At 43.8% G+C, this 17,627-nt stretch overlaps 1 protein-coding gene across 4 annotated transcripts in view; it reads right to left on the bottom strand.

Moving 5' to 3' along the window:
- The window catches only part of LOC118400362 (arf-GAP with GTPase, ANK repeat and PH domain-containing protein 2-like), a 42,585-nt gene that overhangs the window by 5,507 nt on the left and 19,451 nt on the right, over nt 1-17,627 (bottom strand). For 2 of the 4 annotated variants that reach the window (XM_052473657.1, XM_035797157.2), the window contains exons 2-18: nt 17,429-17,481; nt 17,140-17,227; nt 15,814-15,899; nt 15,461-15,602; nt 15,040-15,174; nt 14,701-14,822; nt 14,322-14,486; nt 8,169-8,255; nt 7,785-7,889; nt 7,306-7,471; nt 3,043-3,165; nt 2,749-2,886; nt 2,283-2,342; nt 1,639-1,790; nt 1,375-1,465; nt 777-999; nt 164-503 (exon numbers count right to left, since the gene is read on the bottom strand). In XM_052473657.1, the coding sequence (XP_052329617.1) occupies nt 164-503; nt 777-999; nt 1,375-1,465; nt 1,639-1,790; nt 2,283-2,342; nt 2,749-2,886; nt 3,043-3,165; nt 7,306-7,471; nt 7,785-7,889; nt 8,169-8,255; nt 14,322-14,486; nt 14,701-14,822; nt 15,040-15,174; nt 15,461-15,602; nt 15,814-15,899; nt 17,140-17,227; nt 17,429-17,481 (2,276 nt within the window). The remainder of the gene's footprint in view (nt 1-163; nt 504-776; nt 1,000-1,374; nt 1,466-1,638; nt 1,791-2,282; nt 2,343-2,748; nt 2,887-3,042; nt 3,166-7,305; nt 7,472-7,784; nt 7,890-8,168; nt 8,256-14,321; nt 14,487-14,700; nt 14,823-15,039; nt 15,175-15,460; nt 15,603-15,813; nt 15,900-17,139; nt 17,228-17,428; nt 17,482-17,627) is intronic. The other 2 variants (XM_035797159.2, XM_035797158.2) reach the window with 1 other exon arrangement.

Below are 17,627 nucleotides of genomic sequence, written 5' to 3' on the forward strand. Positions count from 1 at the left end.
CTCCAACCTAAGTGTATGTAAACTTCCGACTTTAACTGTAAGTTATTTCTGCCATTCTTTGACTGTAGTGGCATGATGTCATGATGCCTCAAACCGAGAATGGATGAAAGACAAAAAAATGGAAAAGCAAGATGAAGAGATTATAGGAGGGACGCTCTCTCACCCAGACCAGCAGCTGGGTCATGACCACGTCGGCGAGCTGGCAGGCGGCGTGCAGCGCAGAGCAAGGCAGCCGGAGGGAGCCCTCCAGGGGAGGGCTGGGGGAGGCAGCAGGGGGGGGTGGAGAGAGGTGACCCCCTGGGGGAAGGGGGGCATTGATGTCATCCTTGGTGCTATGGGCCAGGAGAAGGAGCAGGCGGGGGAGGTCCCTCTCCATCACGGCCGCCAGCAGACTGGCTGACAGCGTGTTGACCTCTAACCCCTGACTGGAGAAGGGCAGGGCCAGCGGAGCCACAAACAACCTCTGCTCGTACTTGGCTCGGATCCATGACTCCCGCTCCTCTCTGGGACCAGAAACAGACACACATGGTGACAGAGACAAGGTTACAAAGGGAACGGAGTGTGTGAATACAGGCAGGTAGGTGTATGTAGTCAGACACCTTCACATCTCCTATTTCTACTACTAGCTCTAGCACTTCTATCAACGCAACTGCCTCCTCTTCTACAACAACATCAACAACTACAACTAATACTGCAACTGCAGTCCAGCATGCTTGCCACTTATTTACACATTAAGTGTCCCCCAGTGTCTCTCTCCCCTGTCCCCCAGTCTTCACCGTGTGGCGTCGGGCGTGGGTTTTCTGCGGCCCAGCGTACGTCCCTCCCAGATGCTGTTGGCCAGGTGGTTGCCGATGGCACCCAACACCAGGGTGAGTTCTCTGGGCAGGTCGTCCAGGTCCAGAGAGCGGACACGTGACAGGTGGGTGCCCAGGTTCCTGTGGATTCCTGAACACTCAATGCAGATCAGAGCCCCCAGGTTCAGACTGGCCCATGTTGGGTCTGAGAGAGAAGACACAGTTAGGTCTGGGATCAGTCTATATAATAGACTAAAACGTGTACAGCTTTTAGTCCGGGTTTAAACTGCATGCATCGGATTAACAGAGAGCAAACAGAGATGGGATTAGAGTACCGGTCTTACAGTACAGTTTTATTCTGGGTTGAAACTGCATGAGTAGGATGTCTATGGGAGAAAGAGTGGAAGGATATGGAGAACGGAGGGGGTTCCACCCACACTGAAAACCAAGCTCAGTGACATCTGGAAGATGGATGAGGGACCAAGAAAGGAGAAAAAGCAGTAGAGCACGAAAGGAAAGAGAATAGAGAGATATTAAGAGCAGCACAGAGAGATACAACCATCCCTAATAAATGACTTACTAGGTGCTTCACAGTCCACACAGAGACTGTTGCCCTTGGCGTTACGGATAGCCTGCAGTGCCACAGCTTCACTCTGGCTGTTCTTACGAGCCTGGGGAACACACACAATTAGTTTCTCCTCAGTGACAGCTGGTTTCCAACACAAACACTTTGCCAGACACAGATATTTTCTTGTAGTGTGTGTCTGTGTGTGTGTGTGCGTGCGTGCATTCATGCGTGTGTGTGTGCATGTGTGCGTATGTGTGTGTTCATCTGCATCCTTGCCTTGTTCTTGCTGCTCTCACACAGCTGCAGGCTGGCCAGGATCTGGCTCTCGATGGCCGTCACCCACGAGTCCCTCTCCTCCACACTCTGGGCCTCGAAGTGCCACGTCTGGCCCGTGCTCGACACGATCAGAAAGTCAAAGTTATCCTCGTCTGATGACAGAACACATACAGTAAACGGACTTGTATTAGAGACAGTCAAATCATGACGTTTTCCCTGACCATGTGACCTGACCAGGAATACAACATTGGTTCCAATCAGGTCACACGGTCAGGATGAACTCATAACTAAGTACCACACTGTGGGTTCAGAGGGTTACGTCCTCCATCACAATGATGATTGGTGGTGGATCTCCAAACGGAACGTACCTGCTAAGTAGACATCGGCATGCATTATTGCATTGCTGTCATGGTGGACAAATGCAGAAGTATGGAGTATATGGAGAGAAGTCTTTTACCGAATGGAGATACAGTGTGCTTTGTCTTAGAGACAGACTCAAGAGGCTGCTCAATAAAAGCAGACACTGACAGACAAGTTGACAAACTAAAAAGCAGAGAGTCAGACAGGATGAAAAGCATGGCTGACAGGCAGACAGAAACAGACAGACAAACAGGGCTGACAGACAGACAAGAGTTCCTCATTACCTGTCTTGTTTATGTTTCTTAAGCTACCAAAGCTTTTTAGTTTCCACATTTTGCGCTTTGCTACAGGGTAAGAGATTAGCAGATCAGACATCCCAGGGAAGCAGGGAGAGAGAGAGAGAATAAAGGAACACAGGAGGAAATGAGAGGAAGACAAAATAGATCAAAGTGATAAAGGCAGATATTTTGGAGAGAATAAGTAGAAATTCCAGCAGAAGGGCATAGACTGAGTTGAGACTAAGCTTTTTCTTTATACATCTGTTCAGTATTGACCCCTTTCTGATTGACTCCCAAAGTCTATATGGTGGCAGAATTCAATGTGCAATGTTCAGAGAGAAATGTAATGTGCAGAAAATATATGATTATCTGTTATGAGTAGGGAATCATCTGATCTCACATACATTTATATCTGCAATGTTCTGAATGTTTCACCTCACTAAACCATGAATACACTGTGTTGGAAGCTTACCATCTGCTTGGCCAATGGCTACGTCTCCTTTCTGGTTCATGCTCTTCTTCCTGCGATGCTTCTTCCTGTCAACCATTGGGGAGGCTGGGCCTGTATCTTTATAGGAGGAGGGTCTGGACACCCCCTCGATGGCAGAGTCTGCCACAGTCACACAAGCACAGGAAATAAGTTTGTGCCATATGGTATAAAAGTTTTTAAAAACCGAATATCTACAATGACTCAAATAAGATTACACTAGTAAGTAAATTCAAAAGTGACAACATAATTCACAGAGGACCAGGGTGGCGTACGTACCCATGCTTTGGGGCTTGTTAGAGAGAGTAGAGGGGCAGCGCTGCACCCCTCTGTTCCCCCCAGGAGACAACCCTCCTCCCGCCCCCTCTTCTACGGGCAGGAGGTTACTACCACTACCAGGGACTATGGGGGAGAGAGCATCATATTTCAAAGAGATATTACATAAAGACACTCATGACAATTCAGTGATCAAACCAAATAATGTATAGATATTGTAATGTAGATCACACACAAAAAATGTAAAGTGCTTATTTCTGTTCTATGACATAAGTGAGAGAAATGGATGAAAGAAAGGTGTGAAGAAGAGTAAGTTACAGGGAGAATGAAAAACAGTGAGACACCAAGACGGCGAGAGCGAGGAGGCTCTAGATTAGGTTCAGAGATGATTGGCTGTCCTTTTGGAGCCTAGGGTGTGCTGAGTAGTCAGACAAAAACAAGTATGGACAATTTTCTGCATACGATTATGATCCGAATATTTTTTGTAATTATCGGTGATTGGAAGAAAAAAAACATTTGAGTGCCAGCACACATCTTTCTCATGCTAGTCAGTCATGTGCAAGGTTCTACGTGGTCTGAATAACTCAACTGGCTGGTTGTAAAGAGAAGGGTGGGTTGTACGTTGATCATGCTGTATTTCTCCGTCCACTCCCTTCATAATTTCACCTAATCAGATTTCCTTCCATGTTTTCGGGCTGATCATTTACAGTGCATTCGGTAAGTATTCAGACGCCTTGACTTTTTCCACATTTTGTTACGTTACAATCTTATTCTAACATGAATTAAATATATGTTTTTTTCTCATCAATCTACACACAATACTCCATAATGACAAATTGAAAACAGATTTGTAGAAATGTTTGAACATTTCTATAAAAAATTAAATACTTTTTCTTACCACTGAATGTGAATAAGGTATGTGAACCCTTCGGAATTACCTGGATTTCTGCATAAATTGGTCATCAAATGTTATCTGATCTTCATCTAAGTCACAACAATAGACAAACATAGTGTGCTTAAACTAATAACACAAATTATTGTATTTTTCTTGTTTATATTGAACACATAATTTAAACATTCACAGTGTAGGTTGGGAAAAGTATGTGAACCCCTAGGCTAATGACTTCTCCAAAAGCTAATTGCAGCCAGGAGTCAGCTAACCTGGAGTCCAATCAATGAGACGAGATTGGAGATGTTGGTTAGAGCTGCCTTGCCCTATAAAAAAAACTATTCACAAGAAGCATTGCCTGATGTGAACCATGCCCCGAACAAAAGAGATCTCAGAAGACCTAAGATTAAGAATGTGTTGACTTGCATAACATTGGTAAGGGTTACAAAAGTATCTCTAAAAGCCTTGATGTTCATCAGTCCACGGTAAGACAAACTGTCTATAAATGGAGAATGTTCAGCACTGTTGCTACTCTCCCTAGGAGTGGCCGTCCTGCAAAGATGACTGCAAGAGCACAGCGCAGATCTCAATGAGGTTAAGAAGAATCCTAGAGTGTCAGCTAAAGACTTACAGACATCTCTGGAGCATGCTAACATCTCTGTTGACGAGTCTACAATATGTAAAACACTAAACAAGAATGGTGTTCATGGGAGGACACCACGGAAGAAGCCACTGCTGTCTAAAAACAAACATTTCTGCACGTCTGAGGTCTGCAAAAGTGCACCTGGATGTTCCACAGCGTTACTGGCTAAATATTCAGTGGACAGATGAAAGTAAAGTTGAGTTTTTGGGAAGGAACACAACACTACGTTTGGAGAAAAAAAGGCACAGCACACCAACATCAAAACCTCATCCCAACTGTAAAGTATGGTGAAGGGAGCATCATGGTTTGGGGCTGCTTTTGCTGCCTCAGGGCCTGGACAGTTTGCAATCGTCGACGGGAAAATTAATTCCCAAGTTTATCAAGACATTTTGCAGGAGAATGTAAGGCTATCTGTCCGCCAATTGAAGCTCAACAGATGTTGGGTGATGCAACAGGACAACGACCCAAAACACAAAAGTAAATCAACAACAGAATGGGTCAAACAGAAGAAAATAGTCCTTCTAGAGTGTCCCAGTCAGAGTCCCAAACTCAACCAGATTGAGATGCTGTGGCTTGACCTCAAGAGAGCAGTTCACACCAGACATCCCAAGAATATTGCTGAACTGAAACAGTTTTGTAAAGAGGAATGGTCCAATATTCCTCCTGACCGCTGTGCAGGTCTGATCCGCAACTACAGAACACTTTTGGTTGAGGTTATTGCTGCCAAACCAGTATTTAATCAAGGGTTCACATACTTTTCCCACCCTGCACTGTGAATGTTTACACGGTGTGTTCAATAAAGAAAAACGTATAATTGTTTGTGTGTCATTAGTTTAAGCAGACTGTTTGTCTAATTGTTTTGAACTAGATGAAGATCAGATAACATTTTATTACCAATTTATGCAGAAATCCAGGTATTTTCAAAGGGTCCGGCATACTTTTTCTTGCCACTGTAAGTATTCTGATCCTTTGTTATGAGAATCGAAATTGAGCTCAGGTGCATCCTGTTTCCATTGATCATGACTCCAATCAAGTTTCTACAACTTGATTGGAGTCCACCTGTGGTAAATTCAATTGATTGGACATGATTTGGAAAGGCACACACCTGTCTATATAAGGTCCTACAGTTGACAGTGCATCTCAGAGCAAATACCAAGCCATGAGGTCGACGGAATTGTCCCTAGAGCTCCTAGACAGGATTGTGTCGAGGCACAGATCTGGGGAAGGGTACCAAATAATTTCTACAGCATGAAGGTTCCCAAGAATACAGTGGCCTCCATCATTCTTAAATAGGAAAAGTTTGGAATCACCAAGATCACCGAGAGCTGGCCACCCAGCCGAATTGAGCAATCGGGGGGGAAAGGACCTAATGGTTACTCTGACAGGGCTCCAGAGTTCCTCTGTGGAGATGGGAGAACCTTCCAGAAGGGCAACCATCTCTGCAGCACTCCACCAATCAGGCCTTTATGGTAGTGTGGCCAGACGGAAGCCACTCCTCAGTAAAAGGCACATGACAGCCCACTTGGAGTTTGCCACAAAGGCACCTAAAGACTCAGATCATGAGAAACAAGATTCTCTGGTCTGATGAAACCAGGATTGAACACTTTTGCCTGAATGCCTGAAACCTGGCACCATCCCTACGGTGAAGCATGGTGGTGGTAGCATCATGCTGTGGGGATGTTTTTCAGCAGCAGGGACTAGGAGACTAGTCAGGATCGAGGGAAAGATGAACAGAGCAAAGTACAGAGAGACCCTGCTCTTGGGCGCTCAGGACCTCAGACTGGGGCAAAGGTTCACCTTCCAACAGGACAATGGCTCTAAGCACACAGACAAGACAACGCAGGAGTGGCTTCGGGACAAGTCTCTGAATGTCCTTGTGTGGATGAGTCAAAGCCCGGACTTGAACCAAATCTAACATCTCTGGAGACCTAAAAATAGCTGTGCAGCGACGCTCCCCATCCGACCTGACAGAGCTTGAGAGGATCTGCAGAAAAGAATGGGAGAAACTTCCCAAATACAAGTGTGTCAAGCTTGTAGCATCATCTCCAAGAACACTCAAGGCTGTAATCACTGCCAAAGGTGCTTAAACAAAGTACTGAGTAAAGGGTCTGAATACTTATATGTAATAGTTCCGTTTTTTATTTGTAATAAATTTGCAAACATTTCTAAAAACCTGTTTTGTCTTTGTCATTATGGGTAATGTGTGTAGATTGATGAGAAAAAAATAACAATTTAATCCATTTTAGAATAAGGCTGTAAATTAACAATGTGGGAAAGGTCAAGGGGTCTGAATACTTTCTGAATGCACTGTAGATTGCTGTTGCATCCTACTAGAATAAATCACATGGCCAGGACGTTTACTATCAAGCTATTAATATGCATAATATCAAACAAATGGGGCAAGGGTAGCGAAAAAGATGCCGATGCTCATTCTGACTGAGTGACAGCAAACTTGGCAGCCCACTGCAAGTTGAACACACACAAAGACACACACACACACACACACACACACACACACACACACACACACACACACACACACACACACTGCTTCTAATCTGCAGCGCTTTTGCAGTGAGTATTTTGCCAACATCTACTTAAAGCATATTAAAACACGTTCTTTCCGATCGCGATTATCATCCGAATAGATCCGACTATCAACTGTCAATTTATGGATACGATTACAAATCCGAGTATGGCCATGTCGGCACACCCCTATTGGAGCTCCTCTCACCCGCGCTGGCCCCCTCAGGCCCCTGGACGTCTTTGACCAGGCCGTTGAGGCCGGGCGGAGGACCACAGGAAGGGACGGCACCAGCACGGGGCGGGCGTTTCCCTGGCACCTTCACAGTCACCCTCAGCAGGTCCATCTCTTTCCCATGGACATTCTGCATGTAGTCCTGTCAGGTCAGGGGGAAAGGCCAACCATTACAGCAGATATTTCAAACATATATAATGTTACTGTAGCATGGTCCAACCCATTCTGAGATTCAAAATGGTGTTCAGCAGGTTATACAAACTATAACAATGTAGCCAACTCAGGGATTCAATATCCAACCATATTCCAAAGTTTTTGTAATAGAGCCAGAGGATTTTCCTGACTGGTCATGTGGAAGCTCTATCATAAATGTATGTCCCTGGTCAGCTCTTTATGTGTGTCAATACAAACAGCTGGAATATAGTGTAGCACTTAGTGTCAGTGCATTGACTCACGTTGACGCTGGAGTGATAAGAGAGAATGCCGTTGTTGGACAGCGTGACGTATTTCTTCTTCCATTCCTTGTTGAGAGAGTTCCCACTGCGCTTCAGCAGGATGCTCTGGTGGAGGGAGACAGGGATGACGGACATAGGAGAGGAGACAAGGATAAGACACATATTCTTTATCTGTTCTTTGTTATGCTCCTTATGCCAAAAGAGCATAGCAGGCTTCTACAAAATCTACCTCAACAAAATTCTCAAAGGTAAGTCAAATCCCTCTCCTAGCTCCATGATGTTAGTTCATTGTCTGTGATGAGCTCCTATAGACTACTGTCAGTTCCTCTCTCTACAGAAGGGAGCATACAGCTCCTACAGGAATACTGTCTGTCTGTCACCTACCTGTTTGATGGGGATGGAGCGTCCACTACCCAGGTCTCCTATCTTACCGTCTGTACTCCTCCTCTCCGAGTCACTGCCCCTACGGCCCTGCAGACATGGCATAAGACAAACAACAAGAATAAGCAGGTAAAGAGAAAACAGAGAGAGAGGGAGAAAGAATGCTGTTCATCGACAACAGCTCAGCATTTAACTCTATAGTACCCTCCAAACTCGTCATTAAGCTCGAGATCCTGTGTCTCGACCCCGCCCTGTGCAACTGGGTCCTGGACTTCCTGACGAGTCGCCCCCAGGTGGTGAAGGTAGGAAACAACATCTCCAGCCGCTGATCCTCAACAGTGGGGCCCCACAATGGTGCATTCTCAGTCCTCTCCTGTACTCCCTGTTCACCCATGACTGCATGGCCATGCACGCCTCCAACTCAATCATCAAGTTTGCAGACGACACTCCAGTGGTAGGCTTGATTTCCAACAATGACGAGACTGCCTACAGGGAGGAGGTGAGGGCCCTCGGAGTGTGGTGTCAGGAAAATAACCTCCCACTCAATGTCAACAAAACAAAGGAGCTGATCGTGGACTTCAGGAAACAGCAGAGGGGGTATCCCCCTATCCACATCGACGGGACAGTAGTGGAGAGGTAGTAAGTTTTAAGTTCCTCGGCGTACACATCACAGACAAACTGAATTGGTCCACCCACACAGACAGCATCGTGAAGAAGGCGCAGCAGCGCCTCTTCAACCTCAGGAGGCTGAAGAAACTTGGCTTGTCACCAAAAGCACTCACAAACTTCTTCAGATGCACAATCGAGAGCATCCTGGCGGGCTGTATCACCGCCTGGTACGGCAACTGCTCCGCCCACAACCGTAAGGCTCTCCAGAGGGTAGTGAGGTCTGCACAACGCATCACCGGGGGCCCTCCAGGACACCTACACCACCCGATGTCACAGGAAGGCCATAAAGATCATCAAGGACAACAACCACCCGAGCCACTGCCTGTTCACCCCGCTATCATCCAGAAGGCGAGGTCAGTACAGGTGCATCAAAGCTGGGACCGAGAGACTGAAAAACAGCTTCTATCTCAAGGCCATCAGACTGTTAAACAGCCATCACTAACATTGAGTGGCTGCTGCCAACATACTGACTCATCTCTAGCCACTTAAATAATAAAAAATTGGATTAAATAAATGTATCACTTGCTACTTTAAACAATGACACTTTATATAATGTTTACATACCCTACATTACTCATATGTACAGTATATCACAAAAGTGAGTACATCCCTCACATTTTTGTAAATATTTGAGTATATCTTCTTATGTGACAACACTGAAGAAATTACACTTTGCTACAATGTAAAGTAGTGAGTGCACAGCTTGTATAACCGTGTAAATTTGCTGTCCCCTCAAAATAACTCAAAACACAGCCATTAATGTCTAAATCACTGGCAACAAAAGTGAGTACACCCCGAAGTGAAAATTTCCAAATTGGGCCCAAAGTGTCAATATTTTGTGTGGCCACCATCATTTTCCAGCACTGCCTTAACCCTCTTGGGCATGGAGTTCACCAGAGCTTCACAGGTTGCAACTGGAGTCCTCTTCCACTCCTCCATGACGACATCACGGAGCTGGTGGATGTTAGAGACCTTGCACTCCTCCACCTTCCGTTTGAGGATGCCCCACAGATGCTCAATAGGGTTTAGGTCTGGAGACATGCTTGGCCAGTCCATCACCTTTACCCTCAGCTTCTTTAGCAAGGACATGGTTCCAGTAATCCATGTCCTTAGTCTGCTTGTCTTCAGCAAACTGTTTGCGGGCTTTCTTGTGCATCATCTTTAGAAGAGGCTTCCTTCTGGGACGACAGCCATGCAGACCAATTTGATGCAGTGTACAGCGTATGGTCTGAGCACTGACAGGTTGACCCCCCACCCCTTCAACCTCTGCAGCAATGCTGGCAGCACTCATATGTCTATTTCCCAAAGACAACCTCTGGATATGACGCTGAGCACGTGCACTCAACTTCTTTGGCCGACCATGGCGAGGCCTGTTCTGAGTGGAACCTGTCCAGTTAAACCGCTGTATGGTCTTGGCCACCGTGCTGCAGCTCAGTTTCAGGGTCTTGGCAATCTTCTTATAGCCCAGGCCATCTTTATGTAGAGCAACAATTCTTTTTTTCAGATCCTCAGAGAGTTATTTGCCATGAGGTGCCATGTTGAACTTCCAGTGACCAGTCAGTATGAGGGAGTGTGAGAGTGATGACACCAAATTTAACACACCTGCTCCCCAATCACACCTGAGACCTTGTAACACTAATGAGTCACATGACACCGGGGAGGGAAAATGGCTAATTGGGCCCAATTTGGACATTTTCACTTAGGTGTGTACTTACTTTTGTTGCCAGCGGTTTAGACATTAATGGCTGTGTGTTGAGTTATTTTGAGGGGACAGAAAATCTACACTGTTATACAAGCTACATGCACTGCGCGCGGCCCGCCACAGGAGTCACTAGTGTGCGATGAGACAAGGATATCCCTGCCTGCCAAACCCTCCCTAACCCCGGACAACGCTGGGCCAATTGTGCTTCGCCCCATGAGCCTCCCGGTCGCGGCCAGCTGCGGCAGAGCCTGGGCTCGAACCCAGAATCTCTGGTGGCACATCTAGCACTGCGATGCAGTGACAAATCAAATTTGATTTGGGGGGAGAGAAAGAAAGAAAGAAAGAACTATGATACAGAACGAGAGTGAAGGAAAAAGCACAAAATAGGGACTATAATCCATGAAGAGTGCTAAAATTGGGACTATAATCCACAAAGAGAGCTAAAATTGGGACTATAATCCATGATGAAGAGAGCTAAAATTGGGACTATAATCCACGAAGAGAGCTAAAATTGGGACTATAATCCACGAAAAGAGCTAAAATTGGGACTATAATCCATGAAGAGAGCTAAAATAGGGACTATAATCCATGAAGAGTGCTAAAATTGGGACTATAATCCATGAAGAGAGCTAAAATAGGGACTATAATCCATGAAGAGAGCTAAAATTTGGACTATAATCCACGAAGAGAGCTCAAATTGGGACTATAATCCACGAAGAGAGCTCAAATTGGGACTATAATCCACGAAGAGAGCTCAAATAGGGACTATAATCCACGAAGAGAGCTAAAATAGGGACTATAATCCACGAAGAGAGCTAAAATAGGGACTATAATCCATGAAGAGAGCTAAATTTGGGACTATAATCCACGAAGAGAGCTAAATTTGGGACTATAATCCATGAAGAGAGCTAAAATTGGGACTATAATCCATGAAGAGAGCTAAAATTGGGACTATAATCCATGAAGAGAGCTAAAATAGGGACTATAATCCATGAAGAGAGCTAACATTGGGACTATAATCCATGAAGAGAGCTAACATTGGGACTATAATCCATGAAGAGAGCTAACATTGGGACTATAATCCATGAAGAGAGCTAACATTGGGACTATAATCCATGAAGAGAGCTAAATTTGGGACTATAATCCATGAAGAGAGCTAAATTTGGGACGATAATTCATGAAGAGAGCTACAATAGGGATTTATAATCCATGAAGAGAGCTAAAATAGGGACTATAATCCATGAAGAGAGCTAACATTGGGACTATAATCCATGAAGAGAGCTAACATTGGGACTATAATCCATGAAGAGAGCTAAATTTGGGACTATAATCCATGAAGAGAGCTAAATTTGGGACTATAATCCATGAAGAGAGCTAACATTGGGACTATAATCCATGAAGAGAGCTAACATTAGGACTATAATGCATGAAGAGAGCTAAATTTGGGACTATAATCCACGAAGAGAGCTAAATTTGGGACTATAATCCACGAAGAGAGCTAAAATAGGGACTATAATCCATGAAGAGAGCTAAAATTGGGACTATAATCCACGAAGAGAACTAAAATAGGGACTATAATCCATGAAGAGAGCTAACATTGGGACTATAATCCATGAAGAGAGCTAACATTGGGACTATAATCCATGAAGAGAGCTAACATTGGGACTATAATCCATGAAGAGAGCTAAATTTGGGACTAAAATCCATAAAGAGAGCTCAAATTGGGACTATAATCCATGAAAAGAGCTAACATTGGGACTATAATCCATGAAGAGAGCGAACATTGGGACTATAATCCATGAAGAGAGCTAAATTTGGGACGATAATTCATGAAGAGAGCTACAATAGGGACTTATAATCCATGAAGAGAGCTAACATTGGGACTATAATCCATGAAGAGAGCTAACATTGGGACTATAATCCATGAAGAGAGCTAAATTTGGGACTATAATCCATGAAGAGAGCTAAATTTGGGACTATAATCCATGAAGAGAGCTAAATTTGGGACTATAATCCATGAAGAGAGCTAAAATAGGGATTTATAATTCATGAAGAGAGCTAAAATAGGGACTATAATCCATGAAGAGAGCTAACATTGGGACTATAATCCATGAAGAGAGCTAACATTGGGACTATAATCCATGAAGAGAGCTAACATTGGGACTATAATCCATGAAGAGAGCTAAATTTGGGACTATAATCCATGAAGAGAGCTAACATTGGGACTATAATCCATGAAGAGAGCTAACATTGGGACTATAATCCATGAAGAGAGCTAACATTGGGACTATAATCCATGAAGAGAGCTAAATTTGGGACTATAATCCATGAAGAGAGCTAAATTTGGGACTATAATCCATGAAGAGAGCTAACATTGGGACTATAATCCATGAAGAGAGCGAACATTAGGACTATAATCCATGAAGAGAGCTAAAATAGGGACTATAATCAATGAAGAGAGCTAAAATTGGGACTATAATCCACGAAGAGAGCTAAAATAGGGACTATAATCCATGAAGAGAGCTAACATTGGGACTATAATCCATGAAGAGAGCTAACATTGGGACTATAATCCATGAAGAGAGCTAAATTTGGGATGATAATCCATGAAGAGAGCTAAAATAGGGACTATAATCCATGAAGAGAGCTAAAATAGGGACTATAATCCATGAAGAGAGCTAACATTGGGACTATAATCCATGAAGAGAGCTAACATTGGGACTATAATCCATGAAGAGAGCTAACATTGGGACTATAATCCATGAAGAGAGCTAACATTGGGACTATAATCCATGAAGAGAGCTAAATTTGGGACTATAATCCATGAAGAGAGCTAACATTGGGACTATAATCCATGAAGAGAGTTAACATTGGGACTATAATCCATGAAGAGAGCTAAATTTGGGATGATAATCCATGAAGAGAGCTAAAATAGGGACTATAATCCATGAAGAGAGCTAACATTGGGACTATAATCCATGAAGAGAGCTAACATTGGGACTATAATCCATGAAGAGAGCTGAATTTGGGACTAAAATCCACAAAGAGAGCTCAAATTGGGACTATAATCCATGAAGAGAGCTAAAATTGGGACTATAATCCATGAAGAGAGCTAAAATTGGGACTATAATCCACGAAGAGAGCTAACATTGGGACTATAATCCATGAAGAGAGCTAACATTGGGACTATAATCCATGAAGAGAGCTAACATTGGGACTATAATCCATGAAGAGAGCTAACATTGGGACTATAATCCATGAAGAGAGCTAAATTTGGGACTATAATCCATGAAGAGAGCTAAATTTGGGACTATAATCCATGAAGAGAGCTAACATTGGGACTATAATCCATGAAGAGAGCGAACATTGGGACTATAATCCATGAAGAGAGCTAACATTGGGACTATAATCCATGAAGAGAGCGAACATTGGGACTATAATCCATGAAGAGAGCGAACATTAGGACTATAATCCATGAAGAGAGCTAAATTTGGGACGATAATTCATGAAGAGAGCTAAAATAGGGATTTATAATCCATGAAGAGAGCTAAAATAGGGACTATAATCCATGAAGAGAGCTAACATTGGGACTATAATCCATGAAGAGAGCTAACATTGGGACTATAATCCATGAAGAGAGCTAAATTTGGGACTATAATCCATGAAGAGAGCTAAAAAGATAACATTTCAAAGAAAGCCCAGGGGACCTGAGAGAGGGTTATGGATGGGTCAATGAGGAATCTAAAACAGTAAAAGTGTGTGTTTGTGGTTGGTTGGTATGTTACCGTGAAGCGGGAGCCAGTGCGTCGCCGTGGGGCACTGCGGACAGACCCTGGGGTGGCGCTGCCCAGCCTCTCCCCCCCTGCTGCCCCACCGATCTCCTTATGACTGATCACTGGGGTGGAGGGCAGAGAGGACGAGTAGTCACTGCTCTGACCACCATTACTGGCCTGAGAGAGAGAAACAAAAACAAAGAAACAGAAAGAGTGACAGACAACAAAAAGGACAAGAGAGAGAGAGAGATTACAGAGGGCAAAGACAGCTGAATATGTGGAAAAATCTGGAAACAAAATCTATACATCTAAATTAACACTGATCTGTACACTCCTGTCCAACATTACCATCCTATTGATTTGGACCAGTGTCTTATCTCCAATACTGTACCTGACCAGGGAAGACTCCTGACAATGGGGTAGAGCCTCCAGAGTGACTGGGGGAGTTGGGCAGGGATTTACAGGAGGCCAGTAGAGCTGCCTGCTTCTTCACTGCCATGATCTTCTGGGCAGCTGTGGTAAGTAGAGAGAGGACAAAAACAAACATTACCCTTCTTAGACAGTCATCTTTCTAATCTAGATGCTGATATAGATGAATGTGAAATTAATTCAAATTGGTATATTGATTCAAATTCCAGCTACATTGTACTGAAACAACAGAAAAAAGGAGCAGTGTGTGTGTGTGTGTGTGTGTGTGTGTGTGTGTGTGTGTGTGTGTGTGTGTCCTCACCCTCGGTGAAGACGCGGTTGACGTTGAGGCCATAGGTAGCGCAGGTCTCGTAGTAGGTACAGCGCCTGACGTCTGAACACAGCTGTCTAGCCCTGGCGTCCTCTATCACCCGAGGGTTGGTGCTGGTGATTTTATCTGGAGGAAGGAGGAACTACATCAACTACATCCTATTAGAAACCTTAATAAACATTTAGAAACCCATACAGATGTTATATTTAGTATAATATAGAACAGGGTTTCTTAAACTATGGGTCGGGACCCAAAGTGGGCTCTGGACATGTTAGAGGTGGGCATCAAGTTATGAGAATGCATCTTTAGGATGATTTGGGTCGCGGGAGGACAGTCAATTTCTCATTTGGGTCTCGAGCTGAAAATGTTTGCTCACCCCTGTCATAGAGAGTTTGTATGGGTGGAGTCTTACCCTGGGTTCCTACCACTATGAAGGGGATCTCAGCGATGTTGCGGTGGATGCCAAGCTCACTGTAGTTCTTGTACACTTCCTGGAAACTGGCCTCATTCTCCAGACTGAAGACCAGGATGACCCCGTCCACCCAGCTAGCCATCTGGAGATGAGGGGAGAGGGTAGCGTAAAGGAGGTAATAGGGAACAAATGGGGAGAGAACAAGTGAAAGAGAGAGTTGTCAGAGGAGAACATAAAAATAACAGGTGAGAAGAGTTAAACAGTCCAATGTGTCAGAGTGAACTCCTGTCAACTCCATGTGTTTTAAGGGGGACACTACTCATCAGTCTGCAGTCAGTAAAGCCTTCACCTACCTGTGCATCCGGGGGTCCTGTCTCCTCCCTGATCAGCAAAATGTGACTGTTGCCATCAACAAGCACCTCCTTCTTATACCTGCCCCCTGATAGAGAAAGAAAGAATGAAAGAAAGAAAGAGAGAGAGAGAAGCCATATGTGATACAGTAGTATTTTCTTTACAGGAATGCTTTAAGGCTTAAGTACAAGGTATGATGTCAAACCAGTGTTAATTTCGTCAACAAAAATAATGACGTAAATATTAGTCAAACACCTATTTTTCAGTGGCAGTTGACGAGACTATAACTGACTAAATAGACTCAGAAATATATAAAATATGAATAAATATGAATAATAAAACGAGACAAAAATATCTCTGTGACTAAAATCTGACTAGTAAATGGACTGGACAAGAGTTTTTGGAGAGATTGAGAGCTTTCAGTGTTATTTGTAGTGAAAAGCATACATACATGACATAATTGTAAGGCTTTCCCATTGTAAAGTTGCAATGCTTTTATTGGAGGAAAGTAAATACCATGTCCAGGTCATTCACAAGTCACCTCTCTGCCCAGCAACCGTTTTCCAATCTGGCGGCAACAAATCATTGATGCAAATAAGGCACATGCCTTGGCATCTCTCCCGGTGGTACATGCCCCCGGTAGAAAAAGGGGCAATGTTTGGAGCCACTTTACTTGTCGTGTTAATTCAAACAAGACCGAATGCAACGTCTTAATTTACATTTTAGTAATTTAGCAGATGCTCTTATCCAGAGCGACTTACAGTAAGTGCATTCACCTTAAGATAGCTAGGTGGAAGACAGAGTTTGCACCCACAAGCTAATGCGGAAAAATACTACCAACCTCAAGAGACATCTGAAAGTGCATCATCTCAATATATATGCTCAGGTAATGACATATTAATAATGCTAGCTAGTTAGTTTGCAGCAACCTATCACACCTGTACTTATGACAGAACTTTGATGACATTATAGCTACAGTATGTCAAGGGGTGTTTGCCAATTTGCCTGTTGGGAAGAGAATTACGGGATAGGATGTTATGCAGAACAATATGTTGGTAGGACATGGCTAAGTATGTTTGTGCACATGGAAGTCAGTGATTTATGTTTACTAGGTTAATGAGGCAATGGAAATGTGATGTGACTAAAATAAATGTCATTTATACTTGACTAAAATGGCCCACTGTTTTTAGCATTTTGACAATAACCAGACTAAATCATTATTCAAATGACCAAAATTTGACTAAGACTTAATTATATTTTAGTCAAAATTATTAAGACAAGGCTAAATCTAAAAAAAAGAGTGCCAAAATGAAAACTGTCAAACTCACCTTCTGGGTTCTCCAGGGGCTGGTAGCTGCCGCTCATGTGTCTGTGGACCAGGGCTGACTTCCCACTGCGGAGACCTCCCAACACCCCCTGGACACATAGTCAGAAGGATATATCACCCCACTCTTTCTAATAGTGACATGTTTATCATAATCTACAACAACTACTTCTATTTACTACAATTATCATAAAGTATTCCATTATTAGACACTGTCACTGTCTCTGTTGAAGCAGAAACAAGACTACACCTATTTCCTATTCCAGCGGTATGACAACAGCAATCACTCTCACCAGACGGAGCTCTTGGACGGTTCGACTGAAGGTCCATTCTTGACTGCAAGCCGCTGTGAACACACAAGAGAGAGGGAAAGAGAGAGAGAGAGAGAGAGAGAGACTGATTAAAACATAAGGTCAATGTTGTGATCACGTGTTCCCTCTCCCTTTCTGCCTCCTGTCTACGGCTGGCTTAGAACAGGGGAAACTTTCCCAG

The sequence above is a fragment of the Oncorhynchus keta genome, chromosome 21 (assembly GCF_023373465.1).
Source record: "Oncorhynchus keta strain PuntledgeMale-10-30-2019 chromosome 21, Oket_V2, whole genome shotgun sequence".
NCBI lineage: Eukaryota > Metazoa > Chordata > Actinopteri > Salmoniformes > Salmonidae > Oncorhynchus > Oncorhynchus keta.